Source organism: Trichoderma atroviride, chromosome 2 (genome assembly GCF_020647795.1).
Source record: "Trichoderma atroviride chromosome 2, complete sequence".
Lineage (NCBI taxonomy): Eukaryota > Fungi > Ascomycota > Sordariomycetes > Hypocreales > Hypocreaceae > Trichoderma > Trichoderma atroviride.
Window position 1 is genome coordinate 724,509 of NC_089401.1, and position 22,385 is coordinate 746,893.

Below are 22,385 nucleotides of genomic sequence, written 5' to 3' on the forward strand. Positions count from 1 at the left end.
CGCTTAGAACCAGGCTGCTGACAGTTGAAACCTTGTGTCTCTTTTTTGTCTTACACCAAGGGAAATTAGGAATAAGAATCTAGCTGTATCCCCGGCAATTCTCAGCGTCGGTCCCAGCCAGTGATCCGAGCGTCTTTTGCTCTTTTGCCGCACGGATCTGGGGAGAGAAAAAGGTGAGAGGTTCCAAGCTGAAGCTTACTGTCGTTTTGTGCGCTTTTGATTTGAACTGTTTCCATCGGCGCTTCGGCGTCCCACCGCGGCGGTTGCGCAAATTCGCTTGTCTTGGCTCAACTGGACCTCACCTTGTCCGATTCAGTACCGTAATAGATGTCTATCGTATACTGCAACATCCGATATATCGTCCGTTCATCTATATAGAGCAAGTATTTCAGGCGCGTAAACCCCATCGTCCAATCACCCCTCCCAGCAAGCCTCAAGACGCGCAGCTCATTCGCCGCAGTCGCCCACCAACAGACCTTGTGCGCTGTCCTACAAAGCTGCCTCCATATTCTGCCCAGAAGATGTCCTAGTGCTACCAGCAGATATCAAATCGACGCGCCTCTCTCCATTCTCCATCTCTTACACGTATATTCTCAACTCCGTCTAAATTTAAGCCCGGCGCGTCGTCTATCCGCCCTCGTCAGCCAATCGGCTCGCTGCACACCACCTCTCCCCTCTGATTGGCCCGTCCATCTTCTTCCGTCCTTCTTTAGCTCCGCCCGTTTTTAGTGCCCCACGCCAAAGACTTGGGCATCCGAACTAGACCAAATAAAATCCAAAACTTGCACCCCACAGAAAATCAACGTGTTCATGTTTGCTGCGTTGTCAAGTGTGTTTCCCCTACCCTAGCATAGATGGTAGTTCAGTCCATCCCATGAACAGAGGGAAAGAAAATATTGCAAAAGGTCGGATGTTTCATGTTTGCCTGGGACAAGAACCATCTCCATTCTCAAACGTCAGTTGGGCGGGCAGCCCCATCTTTTTGTTTTGAAACACATCTAAAGAGCTCCAGTATGCGTTGTCTCTATGACTCTTAAATGCTAGCTTGGGCTACATGCATGCATGCTTGCGTAGTTGTTCATGCTCGTTCTTGTATGCTTCTTGCTAGCATCAACTGGGATTCTTCACCTGTAGAACCTTGGATTCCATTCATTTTTTGACTTGTCATCAGGCATCAAACTTGCCCTCACCGTCTGTTAATCTATCTGGCGTACATACGTGGGGATGAAGATTCGCCCTGCATTTCGTCCACGTGTATACAGCAACGCTTGCTATACCTTGTAGTCGCAACATAGGGTAGCCATAGTTCCATCAACCACTTGACTTGTCAAATAAAATGTACTTATCACACGTCGACCAAGACGTCGAGCATCATCTCAACATCACCGGCCAATACACCAGCTGAACAAAGTAATATTTGCCCAAAGAAAAAATATCATCGCTGTCTTTTCTATCATGAACATTAAAAGTAAAATCTTGTAGTCTTCTTCAGTTTCTCCCCAACGCCAAGGCCAACCCAAGTGCCGGAATCAGGGCTCAGTCGTCAGGTATCCAGCACCGACACATCATGCACACGCTAACCGTCCCATTTCAGTCACCCTCGTCTGTTCTAACTTTTTGTAGCCCTCTCCTTGTCGAGGCCCAACCCTGTAGGCTCCTGTCCAGCGGATTTTGATGCCATCGCGTCTTTGGCAAACACCCACTTCGTGACGCGTCTTCTCTCGTCGCCTCACTTACACGCTGGCATGTGGTCGATGATGGTGAAATCAGCCCGTCACAAAACTTCATCGTCTATCCCCGCTCTACAACTCACTCCGCTCCACTCGTTCCGTTTCCAGGTGGCACATCATCCCCATCCTCGGCCTCTTGTTTCCCATCCGTTGGGGGCGATGGCGGTCGTCGCTGAGACATGGTGTTCATCATGCCTTGCTGATAGTTGCCCATGCGCACTATTCTCAATGCTCGCATCATGCCTTCGAGCCTTATTCTCTCTTGCACCGCCATGCCCCGGGCATAGTCGCGAATGGCCCGGATAGCCACCTGATCGTGTGACTCCTTCCACCCAGCCAGTTCGGCTGCCACCGTTTGTTGTGTGTATCGGAGTTCTTTGGAGAGAAATGCTGCTTGCTCTCGTGATTCGCGCGCCCGCTTCCCCTTCTCCTCCTGGTTTCGCTGTCTAGAGTCATCAAGCAAGCCCAATCCCCATCGCGAAGGTCGTGTTGCAGCGCTGTCGTTTCTGTCCGCTTCTCGCTTCGCTGCCGTTATCTGTACAATGAGGTTTGTGGGCTTGGATAGTGATAAAAGCATTGCCTGTACCGTGGATTGAATCGCCATTAGCGTGGTATGGAATATAATCTGAGGGTTGTGTTGTGCCGGCGCCATGGCTCTGACAAACACCTCCATGCCGACAATGTGCTGCGGTGGAAGAAATTGAATGGTGAAGACAGCCCGGTAGAGCAATGCCGCTGCATCATAATAATCTAGCGCAAGGGTGTCTCATCAGCCGTGTTCTAGTCCATCTAAAAGCAAGCCGAAACCAAGGGAATTTGGTACTTACCAGCAGCAACTTGTGTGGCGGCATTGGCACGCCTTGTCACACTCTTGGTCGCAGAGCTGACACTTCGAACCATGTCTCGAGCGTGGTCAACAAATTGTTCCACTACTCGTATGTCATCCATCGGCTCGTACTCCTCTCGAACCTTTTCTAGTCTTGTTTCTGCTTTGAGCTTTGTCCTCTGCTCCATGGCCTCTAGCTGTAGCTCCGGTACCAAGAAAAACTCCCAAAGCATCTCGTGGGTAGAAAGAGTGGGATGGCTCAGCATAATCTTCAGAAACCAGTCGGTTCGTGTCTGAATATCTCTCAGCGCTGCTCGAGACGGCCTAGAAGGTAGCTGAAATGGCCATCGCGTGTCTGCCATGGACGGGATCCACGATGCTGGATTCTCCTCGGCCAGGAGGCGGGCCAACTGCTCAAAATCGGTCAGGGATCGGCGGCTCGTAGTTACAGTATAACTATCATGGTCCGTTGGAGCTGCCGACTTGAGAACCAACCGTACAGTACTATCTTCTACGAAAAAAGCCCTGACCACGCCCGTGATCCGCCCATCGCGTGCTGGTGGCATGCTGAAAAGCCCGAGGTCATCGATCCTATTTCTCACCTCGTCGTCCTTAGCCAGCTCTACCGCGGTGAGGCCTCGTAATTCTTTAGCTCCAAGATCTACTCGAGGGTCGGCAAAAAGAGCCCTGACCATGTCGTATCGGCCATACTTGCTGGCAACCATCAATGCCGTAAACTTCTTCTCGTTCGTAGCGTTTACATCCACATCGCAGAATTGTAAGATTTGTAATGCCAATCTAGGGTCATTCATAATGTGCAAGAGGGTGTTGCCTTTGCCGTCAATGTGTTCGTCGACATGCAGCGGCTGCCCATCAAGCTGTGATTGCTGCGCAGCCCGGATGCCGTCCTCCACCATGGCGTAGTAATCTACGTGGTCGTAACAGCGACACAGCGCAAAAAGCGGCGTCTGTCCATTTTTGTCTCTTTGGCGCCATTGGATAAGAGACCCGATAGAACCAATCATCCACGGCGCGTTAAACAGATAGTGCCCAACACTTCGGCCCCAAACGTCCTGTACTGAAAAATATTGCGCCAGCTGTATCGGGTTGGCTTTGCCGAGGAGATAGTCGAGAAGCGAGCTGATGAGGTCTCGGTTGCCCAGCTGAACGGCAGCGCTCAAAAGCGTCGTGTTTTCGTTGTTCACGTCAGTCAGCACAATGTCAAAGGGGTAATAGCCGGACAGGGACAAGAGATATCCTAGAATTTCCACACTTCCGCCCTGCACAGCCATCATCAAGACAGACTCTCCCAAGGCACTGCTGGTATGCGCAAGCCTCTCCACCGATATGTCACCCTCTAGCGCACTGCTCAGAGAGCCAACACTTGCTGTCATGGAGTGGTATGAGAATTCCGATGCGCTGGATAGGCTGCGCGTATCCATGGCCACGCGCTTAATCTTCTTCAATGGCAGATCAAGGATTGAATCACTTGCGCCATCGCCGTTGGAGAGTTGAAAGGGGAAAACGTGACCAAGTCCGGTGCCATGAGAAAATCGCTCCGAGGGGCTCAAGACAAGCGAATTTCGCCTCGATGAACTGCGCGGCGGATTGAATCCGACACTAGCTGGTATTCGATCGTTTGCATCGCTGTCGCTGTCTTCGATGTCGTCGTCATCAACTGCACCAGGCCTTGGTTCCATAATGTCTCTCAGTGCCTTCATATCCGCCCCCTTGGCGGCATCCCACAAGGCTCTGTTCTTCTTGCTGGCGCGGCGCAGTCCTGCCGAGTCTGTGAAGAGATATGCTAAAACGGCCTCGAAAGTGCTCAAAGCATAGCCCATCTCTCCGCTATCTACATCTTCGACAAAGTTGAAATTTCTTATATAGGTGAGTCGAGCCTGTAGATTCTTCACTTGAGACCGAATTATGACGTATAACAGTAGCGAAACTAGGGTGTCTGCGTTGACGGTCATGATGGCCTTTTCAGAAGTTGATGCCTCAGCTGAGGCGCCGGCTAGAGGCCGTGAAGTGTCGGTTAGCTGTGAAGCAATCTTCATTGTTGACAGTAATAGGTCCAGCATTTCCGGTGGACTCATGGCGTTGGATATCCTCCTGAATTCATCGACAGCAGGGTTGAGTTGGGTAACAAGATCATTCTTGGCCTTGAGGCCTCCATCGATGGCGATGCCAAGCTGGGAGATGTCGATGAACTCCATTTTGCGTATCTTAGCTTCCAGTTCCAGGTCATCTCGTCTCTTAATAGCACTAAGCTTGCCGAATAACAGGCCATGGACATTTTCAGCAATATAGCGCTCGATCAGCTTTTCCACTAGTGGACCTGTCAAGTCTGTTGTGGCACCTAGCAGAGACAGCTGTTGTTTATCTACCCCTTGAAAGATATCAATGGCAGCTGTGACGGCACTCTCGAGCGAGGCACGCATGATATCCTCATCGTCTTCCGCATAGAAATCTTCTTCCACAGGCAAGTTATTATGTAAATGAGCTTTCCCATTTCTAGCTGTCAAGCTGTCTGCCCTTGCTCTTCTAGCAGCAGAAGTAACTGGACCATCGGGTTTGGGGTCGGGAATGTATGAAGCCGATGGCGGAGGCGGTAGGGGTTTCTGGAAGACTGTCGTGAACTCGACAAAGAGCTTTTCTAGCCCGGGCTGCATCTGCCGGGCAATCATGGGGAAGTGGTTGAGAAGATCGTGAAAGCTCCTAATGTCCTTTTTGCGCGGCAAGGCATCGGCTGAGTCACCATTGGCTTGCCGTTTTTGCTGTTGCTCTGCGGCGGCGCGGCTTCTGACTCCCGAAATGAGCACCGCAGGCTCAAGCCTAACCTCCTCCCAGGCTCCGATCAGAGGCTTCGAGATGTAGTATACCAGCCATTGTCGCTGTTCGAAGACATCCGGGTACCATATGGTGTCATTGAGGATCTGGGCTTGCGCAAGATTCTTGAATCCTGGGAACATGATAGAATTAGCTACCGGAGGTGCCTTGCTCAAGCTTCTCCTGCTCGGCATACCTTTGTTGCTGTAGATGAAAGAGTCCTTGACGATGACGCTCCTCCCGTTCAGTGTGTTGAACTGGCGAGCCTTGCCTCGCGCCTCGCGCAGGTTCTGCGAGCTGTCCTTGCCAGCTACAGGACCGTCGGGGCCGGGGATGCGCAGCACATGGCTGGCTAGGAACTCGTCCGAGGCGACGACCTCGTGGGCCGGGGCGCCGCTCTCCGTCTCGCGATGGGTGAGAAGCACATCGGTCAGCGGCACCAGCAGGATGTGGTGGTGGACGGGGGTGCACTGTGCGGCGACCTGGCTCTTGAAGAAGGCGGACAGAAAGGGGTTTAGTGGTTGCATTCACTCGGCTTGATGGGAGGCCGGAGTCGAGCCTTGTCGATGCTCTGGCGCGAGGCTGAGAGGCTGTAGCTGCGGGTGGTGATGGACAGATCGAGGGGGTCGAGGGGGCGGATGCGGAATGGGCGGCCAGCGAGAGACATGTGATGATGGAAGCGGCGCAAAAACGAGGGAGAGGCGGGTCAATTCTGCAGAGTAGATGCCGGTAAGACGATGCTGGAGCTGATGATGCAATGCGATGTGAGGTCCAAGTGCTGGAGCGCTGAAGATCGGAGGAGCTTGTTGGAGTTGATAGCGAGATGGATGTACAGGTACATCCCTGACCTCATCCCACGCGTTTCTGCTGGCTTGGACCAGTCTGGCATCGCTTGTACCTGGCCTTGTGCGCTAAGATGCGGGAGTGCACAGACCCCGGCTGGTTATTGCCCGATAAGAGGTGGGAAGAATGGATAATCCGGCTTATCTGATGGAGGGGCTGTGACTACCCTGGAACATGCATTTTACTGTAATCCAGAGAAATATAAATAACATCGAAGAGTATAGATAAAATCTTTTTTTGGAAATAGCCACTAAAGAATCTTTAATATCAAATGTTGTCTTGTAACTGCTGTTGGATCTGCTACATGTACATGTGGGTATTGCCGCCTGCTGGGCTTGGCCTATACGAGTGCAGACTACTACTACCTTGGAGGAAGAGATCCTTGTCTAATATTTATTGTATTCCTTGATCCTTTAGGCTCCGAAATGAGAGCTTTATGTCTCTTTTTGTGGGCCCTGTGAATCTGGCTATATGTACTCAGTGCCCAGGGTCTACCAGCGCCCAATGCCTAACAAATGCCCAGGTGCGAATAAAAGCACGTGTTTGAGGCACCCCCTCGTCCATTCTTATTACGGCACAAGAAAACGCAGCTTCATTAACCTTTCAAAATATTATTCTGCGAATGCCTTTATCATGACCGCTGTTCTCTAGAAAGCGTTTGACTTACTAGACCGCTACCATGACAAAACATACAGTATCTCGTCCTATTAGTCGCGACGAGTTTGAGATTGCGATTGTGTGCGCCTTGCCGCTTGAATACAATGCGACGGTGATTCTTCTAGATTATTGTTGGGATACAGAAGGAGACCCATATGGGAGAGCAAGGGGGGGATAATAACACTTATACAACTGGATCTATGGGCGGCTTTAACGTTGTCGTCCTGCTTCTCCCTGGCATTGGAAAAGTCGAGGCAGCAGGCTCAGCAGCTAGCCTCCGATCGAGCTATCCGGACATCAGACTCCTCTTTTTAAATGGAATATGTGGCGGCGTGCCGTTTGTAAAGGGCGATGAACTCCTTCTGGGTGACGTTATTATCAGCAAAACTGTTGTCCAGTATGACCTCGGCAGCCGGTACCCGGACGCTTTCAAAACAAAAGATACAATTGATGATAGACTCGGGAGAGCAAGCAAGGAAATCCGAAGCTTCACTGCCATTCTGGAGACAGATCGCGGGAGCGACCGTTTGGAAAAGCGGGCTGCTTGTCTTCTAGACGTGATACAGCGAACATTCGAAGAGAGAGATCCGAGGCGCCGAAGGACTACAACTTACGCATATCCGGGATCGTCGAATGATAAGTTGTTTGAAGCCAGTTATTGTCACAAGCATCGCATTTCGAAGACATGCGAGTGTTCAAATAGTGATCAGGACGAAGATCTCGTATGTGAGGCCTCCAGAAAACTTTCATGCGACCAGCTCGGCTGCGATCACGCCCGCTTGGTGTCGCGCATCCGTCTTGGAGAGAAGAAACAGTTGGAAGAGGACGGAAACATCAAAGATGCTCAAGCGCCATCTGTTTTCATTGGACGAGTTGGTTCAGGCGATACAGTGCTCAAGTCTGGGACTGATCGCGATAGACTGGCTAGAGAGCACGACATTCTGGCGTTTGAAACAGAGGGATCCGGCATCTGGGATGAATTCCCCTGTATTATCGTCAAGGGTGTTTGCGATTATGTCGACAGCCACAACAACAACAAACATGAAGACTGGAAAAACTTCGCCGCTGCCACCGCAGCATCAGTTGTTAAAGGACTCATCGAGAATTATCCCAAAACCGACAAACGGGTTACTGCCTTGGTCAAGAATTCGATTTCTACACAAATCGAAGACTCTCGGGATAATAGAGAATGTTTGAGAGATTTACGCAGCACAGACCCTGTTGACGATAAGAAGCGCATCCAAACGACCAAAGGTGGCTTGCTACGAGACTCATATGCCTGGATTTTGACAAACAGTGCGTTCCTGCAATGGCGCGATGATCCCAAATGCCCTCTTCTCTGGGTCAGAGGCAATCCTGGAAAAGGGAAGACAATGTTGTTATGTGGCATTGTGGATGAGATGGAGAAATCTGCTGTCTACAACCTCTCTTACTTCTTTTGCCAACAGACCGACTCTCGCATCAATAATTCAGTGGCTATTCTACGTGGTCTCATATACATGCTAGTCCGCAAGCAGCCATCTCTTATGCCGCATATCCGGACAAAGTACGACGACGTGGGCAAGGCTGTGTTTGAAGATCAAAATGCCTGGGTTGCACTTTCGCAAATTCTGGCCAACATCCTTCGAGACCCTAGTCTGAAGGATACAATTCTGATTATTGATGCACTGGACGAATGTTTCCACGGCTTACACCAGCTTCTCGACCTGATAATGGAGATCTTATCCTCATCTACTGGGATAAAGTTGTTAGTATCGAGTCGCAACGAGTTGGATATCCAAAAGCGACTAGAAGACGCCAAAGAGACATCAAGTGTGAGTCTTGAGCTCAATTCAACCTCTGTTGTTGCGGCTATTGCATCATACATCCGACACAAAGTTCAAGAACTAAAATTTGATGATGAAGATACCCAAACTGAAGTAGAACAATATCTCATTAAACATGCCAATGGTACCTTCCTCTGGGTAGCTTTGGTCTGCGATAATTTGAAACGAGTCCCGAAACGAGTCCCGAAACTTCAATTGCGCTCAGTGTTGGCCAAATTCCCTCCAGGACTTGATCATCTGTATGAACGAATGATGGAAAAGATATGCGATGTGAATGCGATCGACCTTGGGAGGCAGATTCTGGCCATCGCTCTCGCTGTTTACCGGCCTCTGACCATTCTGGAACTGGCTTCTCTGGTGGATTTCAATCTAGGAAAAATCGAAGAGAACGGTCAAGCATTATGCGAAATTGCCGAACAGATACCAGGACTTTGTGGTTCATTTCTTGTTCTGCAGGACCAAACCGTCTACTTCGTTCACCAATCCGCCAAGGACTATCTAGACAATAAGGCGCCTGATGAATTATTCCTTTCAAAGAAAGCACATCATCAAATTCTCTCCGCATCACTTCCAAACATAGAGATGACACTGAAGAAAGATATCTACGGTCTGGAAGAGCCAGGGTATTCCGTATACGATATTCCCGCTATGGAGCCCGACCCACTAGCTGCTGTTCGGTATTCATGCGTCTACTGGATTGACCATTTTCTTGATTCGCTCCCACAAGACGAACTCGGAGCGGAATCCAATACTCCATACTACAAACCTGTTGAAGATTTTCTCCGATCGACGTATCTATACTGGTTAGAGGCACTTGCTCTCTTGCGCAACATTCCCCGAGGAGTTATTATAATGCAGAAGCTTGAGAAACGAGTAGTGAGTAAACCTGATCTTCATTATCAATACTATACCTCTTGTTGACTTGATGCGATAGAGGAAGACAGAACTAGGAACCTCTATAAAAGACCTCATCAAAGATGCCTGTCGATTTATCCAGGAGTTTGCGGACGCCATACATGATGCGCCTCTACAAGCTTACGTTTCGGCCCTACTTTTCAGTCCGGATAGTAGTCTAATTCATCGACTTTTTGAGAAAGACTTGCCAAATTGGGTTATTATCGGACCAAAACTGGAATCAAACTGGCGTCTGCGGATGCTAGAAGGGCATCAGGATTGGGTCACATCAATTGCCATTTCATGCAGAGGCAACTGGCTAGCGTCCACATCTGAGGATACAACCGTTAAAATCTGGGATACTGGCTCAGGTATATTGGTGCGCACAATTGTCTGCGATGAACCACATAAGGGAGCTGTATTTTCACCCTTGGATAATGACCAGCTCGCAGCTTTTCATGGACACAGCATAGCAATATGGGACGTTTCAAAAGATGGGAGTGAAAGAAAGCTCCCAGTACAAGACGGCGATTGGTTCACATCAATATCGCTCTCTCCTAGAAGGAAAAATCTCCTTGCATCGCTTTCCCGAATGTTTGTCGAGCTCTGGAACACTGATACATGTGAAATTATATGGAAGCGACCGATTTCTGCAGAGTCACGGAATCTCGCCTTTTCAGCTAATAATGACTCATTAGCATGGTGCTCCGATAAATTTGTCGAAATACTGGATTTACTGACTGGGGAAGTCATCCACCACAGAAACACTCCACATATAAAAGACATTTTATGTTCGTCCAGAGGCGGTCTCCTTGGTGTATTCGAAAATCGTGGGCGTATCAGCCTTAGGGATCCAGTAATTGACAGGACGATATTGGAGTTTCAATATGATAAGAAAAAACTTTTAGATTCTGTCATAAATATCTGCTTCTCTGCTGATGGTAGTCTATTAGCAGCAAGTTTTCCTTCTTCAGGCATCGGGATTTGGGAGACTGCTTCAGGAATCTTAGTACAGCATATTGCTGTTGAAACGTGTTTTTCAATGGCTTTCTCGGCAAATAAGGAACAGCTGTTTGCAACCTTGCGGTCAGATAAAATATTAGTGTTGAACGTTACTGGGGAAAACATCATACCCCCCACGGATCCTGATGAGAAGAAAAGCGCCTGGGAGGTGAAATTCTCTCCTAATGCCAAATTCTTCATTATGCATACTTTGGACAAAATTCTATTGTGGGATTCTATTTCTCAGACATCTACAACCATATTATCGAAATATACCCCTATTCTTTCTCCGGACTCTACACGATTGGCTTGCACTGGGAAAACGAGTCTACAGATATGGAGCATAGATTCATATCCTCCAAAATTGCTTTTTCAAAAGAATTTCGCCCGACCTTTCGCTCAGGGTCTGGCAGCTTTGTCTCATGATTGGAAGCAGGTGGCTATCGCGTCCAGAAGCGGCACAATCAATATATGGGATACCTCTTCAGGAAAGCGTTTGTGGCAGCTAAAAGAATCTGCTGTAGATCAGGTGGCGTTACTGTTTTCATTAGATGGCAAAAGCCTGGCAACTATTTGCTTAAAGCCTTTGGAAGTCGGTATATGGGATCTTACGTCTGGCACGCGCAAAACAACCCCATTTCAGGAAGTCACGTCGCCAGAATCCTTTGAATCATTCTTAGTAATGGACTACGAAATTCGTCAACTTAAAGGCTTGCCCGACCCTCATAAACCTCGTACTAGAATGTTCGATTCGGTGTTTTCCGACCAACTTCTGGGACTTCCGGCGAATCAAAGCAGTTACAGCATTACGGAAGGGAACACTTGGTTGACTCATAACGAAAAAAGAATTCTATGGCTTCCGCCTAGGTATAGACCAGCTACATGGTTTAAATGGGACGCTAATGATAGGTTCATTGGCATCTATACTCATCAACCATTACTTATTGAATTTTGTTGCAACATGTGTTCAGCACAAGTTAGCAACACCTCAAATGAAACAACAGCATGTAAGCAAAATTTTACTGGGAGATATAATAATCTTAAAGAAGCAAAAGATATATCTCCTAATAAGTTGAAAACTGTGCTAGAGCTATTTAAGGATATAGTTTCCTAAATATTATGAATTGAAATCAATTGCTTTACATAAAAAAGTTGTGTGAAATTTATAATTATGATAGATACCTATTTATATGATAGCTTGTAATACAAGGAGCTCCCAAAACATGTACTCAAATAACAGTTTTGGTTATAAAATAGTAAATAAAAGTAGTGTAAAATCGCGTTTGGGCTTGTTGAGTATGTGTGGTTGAATGCTGTATACATCAGACAAGCTGTGACAAACCGTACACTAGATAGTTAGTATAGGGTAGATTCCCAAGGGATAAACCTAGTAAATAATTCTAGGTTTATATTAGTAGAGTAGTTAGGAAACTTAATAGGTAATATAAGTAATAGTAAATAATATTACTAAATAATAAAAGTATAAAGTATATTATAATCTTAATTTTATATTAATAACTAGCTATTTAAGTTATTTAAATAAGTGTAAAAAAGTAAACTTATATACTTAATTAATTCTAGGCTTATAAGGCTTATAAGATAAGTTATATAAGTTATAGCTTATTAAGCTTATTTATTAAGTTAAATAAGTTAAACTTAATTAATTAATTAGTCCTTAGTTAATCTAGTAAATCCTAGTGGGTTAGCCTATAGTTATAATTATAAGAGTTAAGTTATAATATAATATCCCCCTCCTATTAGTCTTATTCTTAAGACCTAATTATTTTAAGTATAAGTAACTTATTTTCTTTTTAGTAAGTTTTTTTTTATTTTCTTATAAAGTACTTATTTTTTTACTAATTTTTATTATACTAGTTTATTTAAAGCTAAAATTTAAAAAGCAGGAGATATATAAGAATTTATTTTTATTAGTTTTATTTTATTTAGTTAAAATAAATAAATACTTTACTTATAAATCTTCTAGATTTAACTATTTCTTTACTAAGGGTAAATTATTATTATAACCTAACTCTTATAGTTATAACTATAAGCTAACCTACTAGGATTTATTAGATTAACTAAGGACTAATTAATTAATTAAGTTTAACTTATTTAATTTAATAAATAAGCTTAATAAGCTATAACTTATATAACTTATTTTATAAGTCTTATAAGTTTAAAATTAATTAAATATATAAGTTTACTTTTTTATACTTATTTAAATAATTTAAATAATTAATTATTAATATAAAATTAAAATTATAATATACTTTATACTTTTATTATTTAATAATATTATTTACTATTACTTATATTATTTATTAAATTTCTTAACTATTTTACTAATATAAACTTAAAATTATTTATTAAGTTTATCCCTTAGAAATTTATCTTATATTAACTATTTAATATATAATTTATTATATATTAATAACTTTTATTTAAATAATTACTAAACCTTATAAATAATATAAAAAAAAAATATAAATATTAACTTTTAATATTCTTAAATATAATACTAATTATAAAAGCTAAGCTTTAAGTAATTATTAGTTAAATAATATTATTAAATTTAAAAATATATTAATAAAAATAACTTATAATTAATAAAATATTTTAATAAAAGCTTTTAAATAAAAATATAAATAATATAAATAATAAAAATAAAATATTAAAACTTATATAAAAAATATAAAATATATAATTTAAAACTTATATATATAATAATAAGTAAATTAATAAACTATTAATAACTTATAATAATAACTTAATAATCTATTAAAGGTAATTTCTTAGGTAATATTTATTATAATACTTATAATAATATTAGCTATTTTTATAAATAATAAATTAAAACTAGGAAAAATTTTAAAAATTAAATAATTAAAAAAGTTTAATAAAAATATTATTAAACTTTATTAATTTCTTAATAAATTATAAATTTACTTTAAGTATTATTATTTAAAAATATTCCTAAAAAATAATTTAAAAAAATAAATCTAATATATAAAAATATATATTAAAAATATAATAATTAATTAATTTAAAATACTTTTTAAAAATAAAAAAAATAATTTAATTTAATAAAATAAATTTATAAAAAAAGTTTTTAAGAATTATAAAAACCTTAAAAAATAATTAAAAAAATCTTTTAAAATTATTAATAAAACTTAAAAAATAAAAAAAAACTTTAAAACCTTAAATAAAAAAAATTATATTATAAATATACTTTAACTTTTATTTAATTATTTAATAAAATTAATTAAATTAAGAAATTAAAAAAAAAATATATTATTATAATTTAAAGTTAAAAATTAAAAATAAAATTTATAAAATTAATTAATAAAAAACTATATTTATTATATTTACTTAAAAAATTATTATAATTAATAATTAATAATAAAAATAAAAATAAAAATAAAAAAAATAAAAAAAATAATTAAATTATTAAATATTAATTATAAATTAATTAAAAAAAAAATAAAAAGATTATATTATTAAAGATAATAAAACTTAATTAAAAAAAATAAATATTAATATTTTAAATTATAAAAAATTTAATAAAATTTATAATACTTATAATAAAAAAAGCTATAAAAAAAGTAAATTACTAATTTAAAATAACTTATATATTTTATAATAAGAAAAGCTATAATAAAAGCTATTATTATATTAAAAAAAATAAAAAAAACTTAAGATTATTAAAAATAAAATTTAAGTAAATACTATTATAAAAATATTTTATAATTATTTTAATTAAATAGCTTATTATAATAATTTATATTTTATATATAAAAGTAATAAAAAAAATTTAAATATTATTTAAAAAAAGCTATAAATTAAAAAAACTTATAAAATTATAATAATTAATACCTTTAACTTTTATAAGAAATTAAAATATAAAAACTATAGCTTAATAAAATCTTATTTTACTTATATATTTTATAAATATATATCTTATAGCTTATAAAATATTAATTATATATATAAAAATTATAAAAAAAATAGAAATAATAAATTAAACTTAAATAAAAAATATAATTAATATAATATTATAGCTTAATAATATACCTTAAAATACTAAAAATATATATATAAAAACTTTAAAAATAAACTTTTATACTACTTATATAATTTAATAAGCTTTAATTATAAAAAAAATATACTCTTTTTATAATTTAAAATATAAAAACTATAAATCTTATTAAAAAAAAAATATATTATAAACTCTTATATTTATAAATATAAGCTTTATAATATTATAAATTATAATTATAATTATAAGAAATATTTAACTTATAGCTTATAAAACTTAAATTATAATTATAATAAAATCCTTAATATATTAATTAAGGAATATAAATAATAAAAAAAATAATATTAATATTTAAAGAAATATTCCTTAATATAAATAAACCTTTTAATATTTATTAAAATTAATATTTTTAATATATATAATTATATTATTTTATTATAATCTTATACCTTATTAAAAATTAAACTTATAAAAAAATATAAATTTAATAAAAAATATAAAAAAAAAAATTATAAATATTATAATAAATTATATTATAAATTATATATATATAATAAAATTAATAAATAATATAATAATTTATAAATATATTATTAACTTATTAAATATTAAAAAACTTATTTTTTAAATTATAAGAAATAATATTATAAAAAATATATAATAAAATAATAATAAAATTATTAAATAATAAAAAAGCTAAGGTTAAAAGATTATAATTTAAAAAGTTATTATAAAATTTAAAAAAAATATAAAAAATTTATTAAAAAATATTATTATATAATTTAAAAATAAAACTAAAAATTAAAATATTAATAATATATAAAATATTAAATTATTACTTAAGATTAAACTTATTTAAATAATATTTAAATTAACTTAATTAAATATAATAATAAGAAATTATTAATTAAAAAGTATATTAATTAATATTTAGTAATAACTTATATAAATAATAATATAAATTATAATCTTATTACTCCTTAAGTAATAAAATTACTTAAATTATTATATATTAAGAAAAAATAACTTATATATATATTTAATATTATTATATCTTATATTAAGATAATAATTAATTATAAAACTAATTATCTTTTAATTATAATTACTAGTTATATTAAGATTATTAAGTTTAATATTATACTTTTTTTATAATTATAATATTTTACTTAAATATTTATAATTAAAATAAGATAATTTATTAATTAACTAAAAAATAAAATAAATACTTTAAAAAGAAAATATTATCTAGGAGTTATAATTAAGCTATAAAAAAAGTAAAAAAAGTAAAAATATATTTATAAACTTAAAAATAAAATCTTATATATAATAAAATTAAAAAAAATTAAAAAAAATAAAAAAAAAATAATACTTAAAAAAAAATTTAAATTTAATATAAAAAAATTACTAATATTATTATAATATAATTATAAAAAAGTTAAAGGAAAATAAATATATATTAATTAAGTTATTATATAAGTTAAAATAAAATTATAAACTTTAAATAAAATATTATTAAAAGTAAAAGAAAAAAAAAATAAAAAATTAAAAAATATTTTTTAAAAAGTACTTTAATAATATTAAAAAAAATATAAAAAACTATTTAATTTAATATTAAAAATAATATAATTATTTTATTTATAATAAAATTATTATATAAATCTTATAAATAAGAAAATAATAAAGTTTTTTTTAATTTATAATTTTAATAAAATAAAATTTAAAATACTTTAAAAATAGCTATAAAAATAATTAAAAAAAAATATATTAAATTATTTATTTTATAAGTTAAATATTTTATTATATTTATATTAAAAAAAAATAAGAAACTTAAATTAATTATTAATTATTAATAGCTAAATAAAATTATTATTAAAAATTAAATCTTATTATTATTAATTATAAAAATTTAAAATTACTTAACTAATATAAATTAATTTACTATTTTAAACTTTAAAAAAGTATATAATTTAATTTATATTTATAAAAAAAATAAATAAAAAATAATATTTAAAATATATTATAAATTATTTAAATACTTAATAATATTATTTAAATTAACTAATATACTTATAATATTTTAATAAATAATTAATTATATATTATAAGTATATATTAATAATTTTATAATTATATATTTTAATAATATTTTTATTTTTTTAAAAACCCTTAAAAAATATAAAAAATATATTTATAAAATATTATAAATATTATAAAATATTAATCTCTTAATAAAATTAGAAAAATATTATTTTTATATTTAAAAAGTTAAGTTCCTAGAATATTTAATTTTATTAAAATAAGTTTAAATAAACTTTAATAAGCTTAAAGTAATTTAAAACTAGAAATTTCTAAAAATAAGAAAAAAAATATAAAGTTTTTTAAGTTTAATAAATTATTATTAATAATTTATTAAAAATTATAGTAAAATTATTAAGCTATTTATTAATATTACTTAACTTAAAGAAAATAAAAAAAATAAAAAAAAATTAAAAAATAAAAAACTTATATATAAATTAAAAATAAAAATAATATTTAAATAACTTAAAAATATACTTCTTAATAAACTTATACTTATTATATATAATTCTAATAAATTATTAAAAATTAAAATTAACTTATTAAACTTTACTATTAAAGAAATATTAATATAAAAAAATAAAAATAAGAAAAATTATTTAATAATATTCTTTTTATAAAAATTATATAAATTAAAGCTAAAATATTTTATATATAATAAAGAATTTATAATAATTTTTAAAATATTTAAAAAATAAAAATATTATTATTTAAGAAATAAATATAAAATTAAAGTTTATATTAATTATTATAATATTATATATTTTATAAAAACTTAAAAACTTTTTATATAATAAATATAATACTTTAAAATACTCTTAAACTTTAACTATAAACTTATTTATTATAATAATACTATTAATAAAAAAAGTAAATACCTTAAGTAAAAAGAAAAAATACTTTAAAAAAATTTTAAAAATTTAAGCTTAAATTTTAAAAAAAGAATTATAAAAGAAATTATAAATAAATATAAATTAATACTTTATTTATTATAAAAGAATATAATTTTATTTTTAATAAAATAAGAGAATATATATTAAATATAAAATTAAATAAACTTTTAAAAAAAGTAATTATTAAAAAAAGCTTATTTAAATAAAAAGAAAAAATTTAAATATTACTTAAATTATAATTAAAAGTAATTTAAAACTTATATTATAATATAATTATAATAATATATTATAATATTAAAATAATATAAAATTATATAATATATTATTATAAATTTCTAAAAATAAAAAATAAAATCTTAAAAGTTATTAAAAAATATAATATATATAAGAAAATAAAAAATAAAAAATATTAGCTATATAAAATATTATAACTAATTTTAGTTTTAAAAAAGAAATTAGTATATTATTATATTTAATTATATTATTAACTTACTTAAATTAAAAAACTTATTAATTAAAAAATAATTTAATAATAATTTTATAATAGTAAATAAGCTTTTAAAGTAAATATATTTCTTATTATATAAGAAAATATATAATATAAAAAACTTAATATATTTTTATATAAAATATATATTTATTAAATATAAAATATTAAAAGAAATTATATTAAATAAGGAAAGTACTTTTATATTTAAATTTTAGTAAAAGTTAATAGCTAAACTTAAAACTTATTATAAGTTAAGTATTATATTTTATTTATAAATAAATAAATAAAATAAAATAAATAAATTAAATTATTAAAATATATTTATAATATTATATTAACTTTTAATAAAATAACTAGGTTAAAATATTATTAATTACTTAAATATAATATAATAGCTTTATAATAAAAACTATAAAAGTTATACTATTTTATATTAACTATAAGTTTATATTAAAAGCTTATAAACTATCTTATAATAATTTAAATATAAATAATATATATATATTTATAAAAAATATAATTTAATTATAAAAAGAACTTAAAGTTTAACTTAAATTCTTTAAGTAATATATAAAAGAATATATTAATTAAATAAAAATTAAAAAATTAACCCTTTAAAAAAAAATATAATTTACTTATTATAATATTTATATAATAAGAAATTATTAAATATTAAAATAAATAAGCTAAGTAATAAATTAAATTTTAAAAAACTTAAATTATTTAAAATTTTAAAAAAAATTAATAAAATTAATTATAAATTAAACTTATTTAATAATATATAACTTAAAATAATTATTTTTTATATATTATTATTTAAAAAAAGTATTAGTAAATAAAAAAATAAGTAAATTAATTATAAATAAAATTATTATTTAAAATATTAAAAAAAAATATAAAATTAAAAAATTAATTTATATATAAATAAATAAAATAATAAAAAAAAAAAGTATTTTATTAAATAAAAAGAATATAATAATAATAAAAACTCTTAGGTCTTAGAGTAAAAACTTAAAAGAAATACCTAAATAATTTTATAAGAATTTTATTAATTTTTAAAAGTAAAAATAATAATAAGTCTAGTTTAAACTTAAATTAATTAATAATATTAATAAACTAAAATAAGCTAGCCTTAAAATTAAGTATTAGTAAAGTAGCTTAATAAGTAACTTTTAACTTTTTTTACTTAATTTTATTTAATTTATTTAAATTATTAAAACCTTAACTAATAATATAAATTATTTTTTAATATTATAACTTCTTTTATTTATAAAAGTATTTAATTTTTTTACTAGTTTTTTAAAAATACTTTAACTTTAATTTATACTTTTCTTTTATAATTTTAATAGCTTTTTTTAAATAAATATATTAAAAAGTAACTTTTTAGAACTAAGTAGTAAATAATTACTTTATATTATAAAAAGACTTTTAACCTTTAATATAAGTAAAATAATAGGATAATTTACTTTTAGTAAAGAAATAATTAAATCTAAAAGATTTATAAGTAAAGTATTTATTTATTTTAACTAAATAAAATAAAACTAATAAAAATAAATTCTTATATATCTTTTACTTTTTAAATTTTAGCTTTAAATAAACTAATATAATAAAAATTAGTAAAAAAATAAGTATTTTATAAGAAAATAAAAAAAAGAACTTACTAGAAAAAAAGTAAATTACTTATACCTAAAATAATTAAGTCTTAAGAATAAGATTAATAAAAAAGGGATATTATATTATAACCTAACTCTTATAATTATAACTATAAGCTAATCTACTAAAATCCACTAGATTAACTAAGGACTAATTAATTAATTAAGTTTAACTTATTTAACTTAATAAATAAGCTTAATAAGTTATAACTTATATAACTTATTTTTAAATAAGCCTAAAACTAACTAAGTATATAAGTTTATTTTTTTATATTTATTTAAATAACTTAAATAGCTAATTATTAATATAAAATTAAGATTATAATATATTTTACACTTTTATTATTTAGTAATATTATTTACTATTACTTATATTACCTATTAGGTTTTTTAATTACTTTACTAATATAAATCTAGAATTATTTACTAGGTTTATCCCTTAGGAATTTACCCTATATTAACTATCTAGTGTATAATTTATTATAATTATCCTATTATTTTACCTATATTAAGGGTTAAAAGTCTTTTTATAATATAAAGTAATTATTTACTATTTAATTTTAAAAAGTTACTTTTTAATATATTTATTTAGAAAAAGCTATTAAAGTTATAAAAAAAAAGTATAAATTAAAGTTAAAGTATTTTTAAAAAACTAATAAAAAGATTAAATATTTTTATAAGTAAAAGAAGTTATAATATTAAAAAATAATTTATATTATTAGTTAAGGTTTTAATAATTTAAATAAGTTAAATAAAATTAAATAAAAGAAATTAAAAGCTACTTATTAAGCTATTTTACTAGTATTTAATTCTAAAGCTAGTTTATTTTAATTTATTAATATTATTAATTAATTTAAGTTTAAACTAGACCTATTATTATTTTTACCTTTAAAAACTAATAAAATTCTTATAAGATTATTTAAGTATTTCTTTTAAATTTTTACTTTAAGACTTAAAAGTTCTTATTATTATTATATTCTTTTTATTTAATAAAGTATTTTTTTTTTTATTATTTTATTTATTTATATATAAGTTAATTTTTTAATTTTATATTTTTTTTTAATATTTTAAATAATAATTTTATTTATAATTAATTTATTTATTTTTTTATTTACTAATACTTTTTTAAATAATAATATATAAAAAATAATTATTTTAAATTATATATTATTAAATAAGTTTAATTTATAATTAACTTTACTAATTTTCTTTAAGATTTTAAAAAATTTAAGTTTTTTAAAGTTTAATTTATTACTTAACTTATTTATTTTAATATTTAATAATTTTTTATTATATAAGTATTATAATAGGTAAATTATATTTTTCTTTTAAAAGGTTAATCCCTTAATTCTTATATAATTTATATATTTTTTTAAGTATTATTTAAAAAATTTAAGTTAAACTTTAAGTTTTTTTTATAATTAAATTATATCTTTTATAAAAATATATATATTATTTATATTTAATTTATTATAAGATAATTTATAAGCTTCTAGTATAAACTTATAATTAATATAAAATAATATAACTCTTATAGTTTTTATTATAAAGCTATTATATTATATTTATATAATTAATAGTATTTTAACCTAATTATTTTATTAAAAATTAATATAATATTATAAGTATACTTTAATAACTTAATTTATTTATTTTATTTATTTATTTATTTATAAGTAAAATATTATATTTAACTTATAATAAATTTTAAATTTAACTATTAGTTTTTACTAAAATTTAAATATAAAAGTGCTTTTTTTATTTAATATAATTTCTTTTAATATTTTATATTTAATAAATATATATTTTATATAAAAATATATTAAGTTTTTAATATTATATATTTTCTTATATAATAAGAAATATATTTATTTAAAAAGTTTATTTATAATAATAAAAATATTATTAAAATACTTTCTTATTAATAGATTTTTTAACTTAAGTAAGTTAATAATATAATTAAATATAATAATATATTAATTTTTTTTTAAAACTAGAATTAATTATAATATTTTATATAGCTAATACCTTTTATTTTTTATTTTCTTATATATATTATATTTTTTAATAACTTTTAAGATTTTATTTTTTATTTTTAGAAATTTATAATAATATATTATATAATTTTATATTATTTTAATATTATAATATACTATTATAATTATATTATAATATAAATCTTAGATTATTTTTAATTATAATTTTAATAATATTTAAATTTTCCTTTTTTATTTTAATAAGTTTTTTTTAATAATTACTTTTTTTAAAAGTTTATTTAATTTTATATTTAATATATATTCTCTTATTTTATTAAAAATAAAATTATATTCTTTTATAATAAATAAAATATTAATTTATATTTATTTATAATTATTATTATTATTTTTTTTTAATACTTAAGCTTTAATTTCTAGAATTTCTTTAAAATATTTTTTTTTTACTTAATATATTTACTTATTTATTAGTAATACTATTAATATAAGTAAGTTTATAATTAAAGTTTAAGAGTATTTTAAAATATTATATTTATTATATAAAAAGTTTTTATATTTAAGTAAAATATATAATATTATAATAATTTATATATACTTTAACTTTATATTTACTTTTTAAATAATAATATTTTTA

The 22,385-nt window shown here is 29.7% G+C and overlaps 2 protein-coding genes across 2 annotated transcripts; one reads left to right on the forward strand and one right to left on the reverse strand.

Annotated features, from left to right (window-relative positions):
- Window positions 1-1,395: 1,395 nt before the first annotated feature.
- TrAtP1_002923 (uncharacterized protein) lies at window positions 1,396-6,218 on the reverse strand. Its single transcript, XM_066111661.1, has 3 exons — window positions 5,582-6,218; window positions 2,558-5,518; window positions 1,396-2,480 (listed from the first exon to the last, which is right to left on the reverse strand). Exons 1-3 carry the CDS (start codon window positions 5,910-5,912, stop codon window positions 1,810-1,812), a joined length of 3,963 nt encoding a protein of 1,320 aa, XP_065967739.1. The 5' UTR covers window positions 5,913-6,218; the 3' UTR covers window positions 1,396-1,809.
- An 822-nt stretch (window positions 6,219-7,040) lies between these two features.
- Window positions 7,041-15,580, forward strand: TrAtP1_002924 (uncharacterized protein; the record flags this gene model as incomplete). The annotated part of the gene is made up of 4 exons (XM_066111662.1): window positions 7,041-9,587; window positions 9,646-9,976; window positions 12,592-12,614; window positions 15,578-15,580. 4 exons carry the CDS (start codon window positions 7,041-7,043, stop codon window positions 15,578-15,580), a joined length of 2,904 nt encoding a protein of 967 aa, XP_065967740.1.
- Window positions 15,581-22,385: the final 6,805 nt, after the last annotated feature.

Excerpts from the sequence above, each read along its gene's own strand:
- TrAtP1_002923 (XM_066111661.1), bottom strand. The coding sequence starts at position 5,912 with ATGCAACCACTAAACCCCTTTCTGTCCGCCTTCTTCAAGAGCCAGGTC. Across the intron at positions 5,519-5,581 it reads TTTCATCTACAGCAACAAAG|GATTCAAGAATCTTGCGCAA; the intron begins GTATGCCGAGCA and ends TCATGTTCCCAG. Across the intron at positions 2,481-2,557 it reads CGCCACACAAGTTGCTGCTG|ATTATTATGATGCAGCGGCA; the intron begins GTAAGTACCAAA and ends CCCTTGCGCTAG.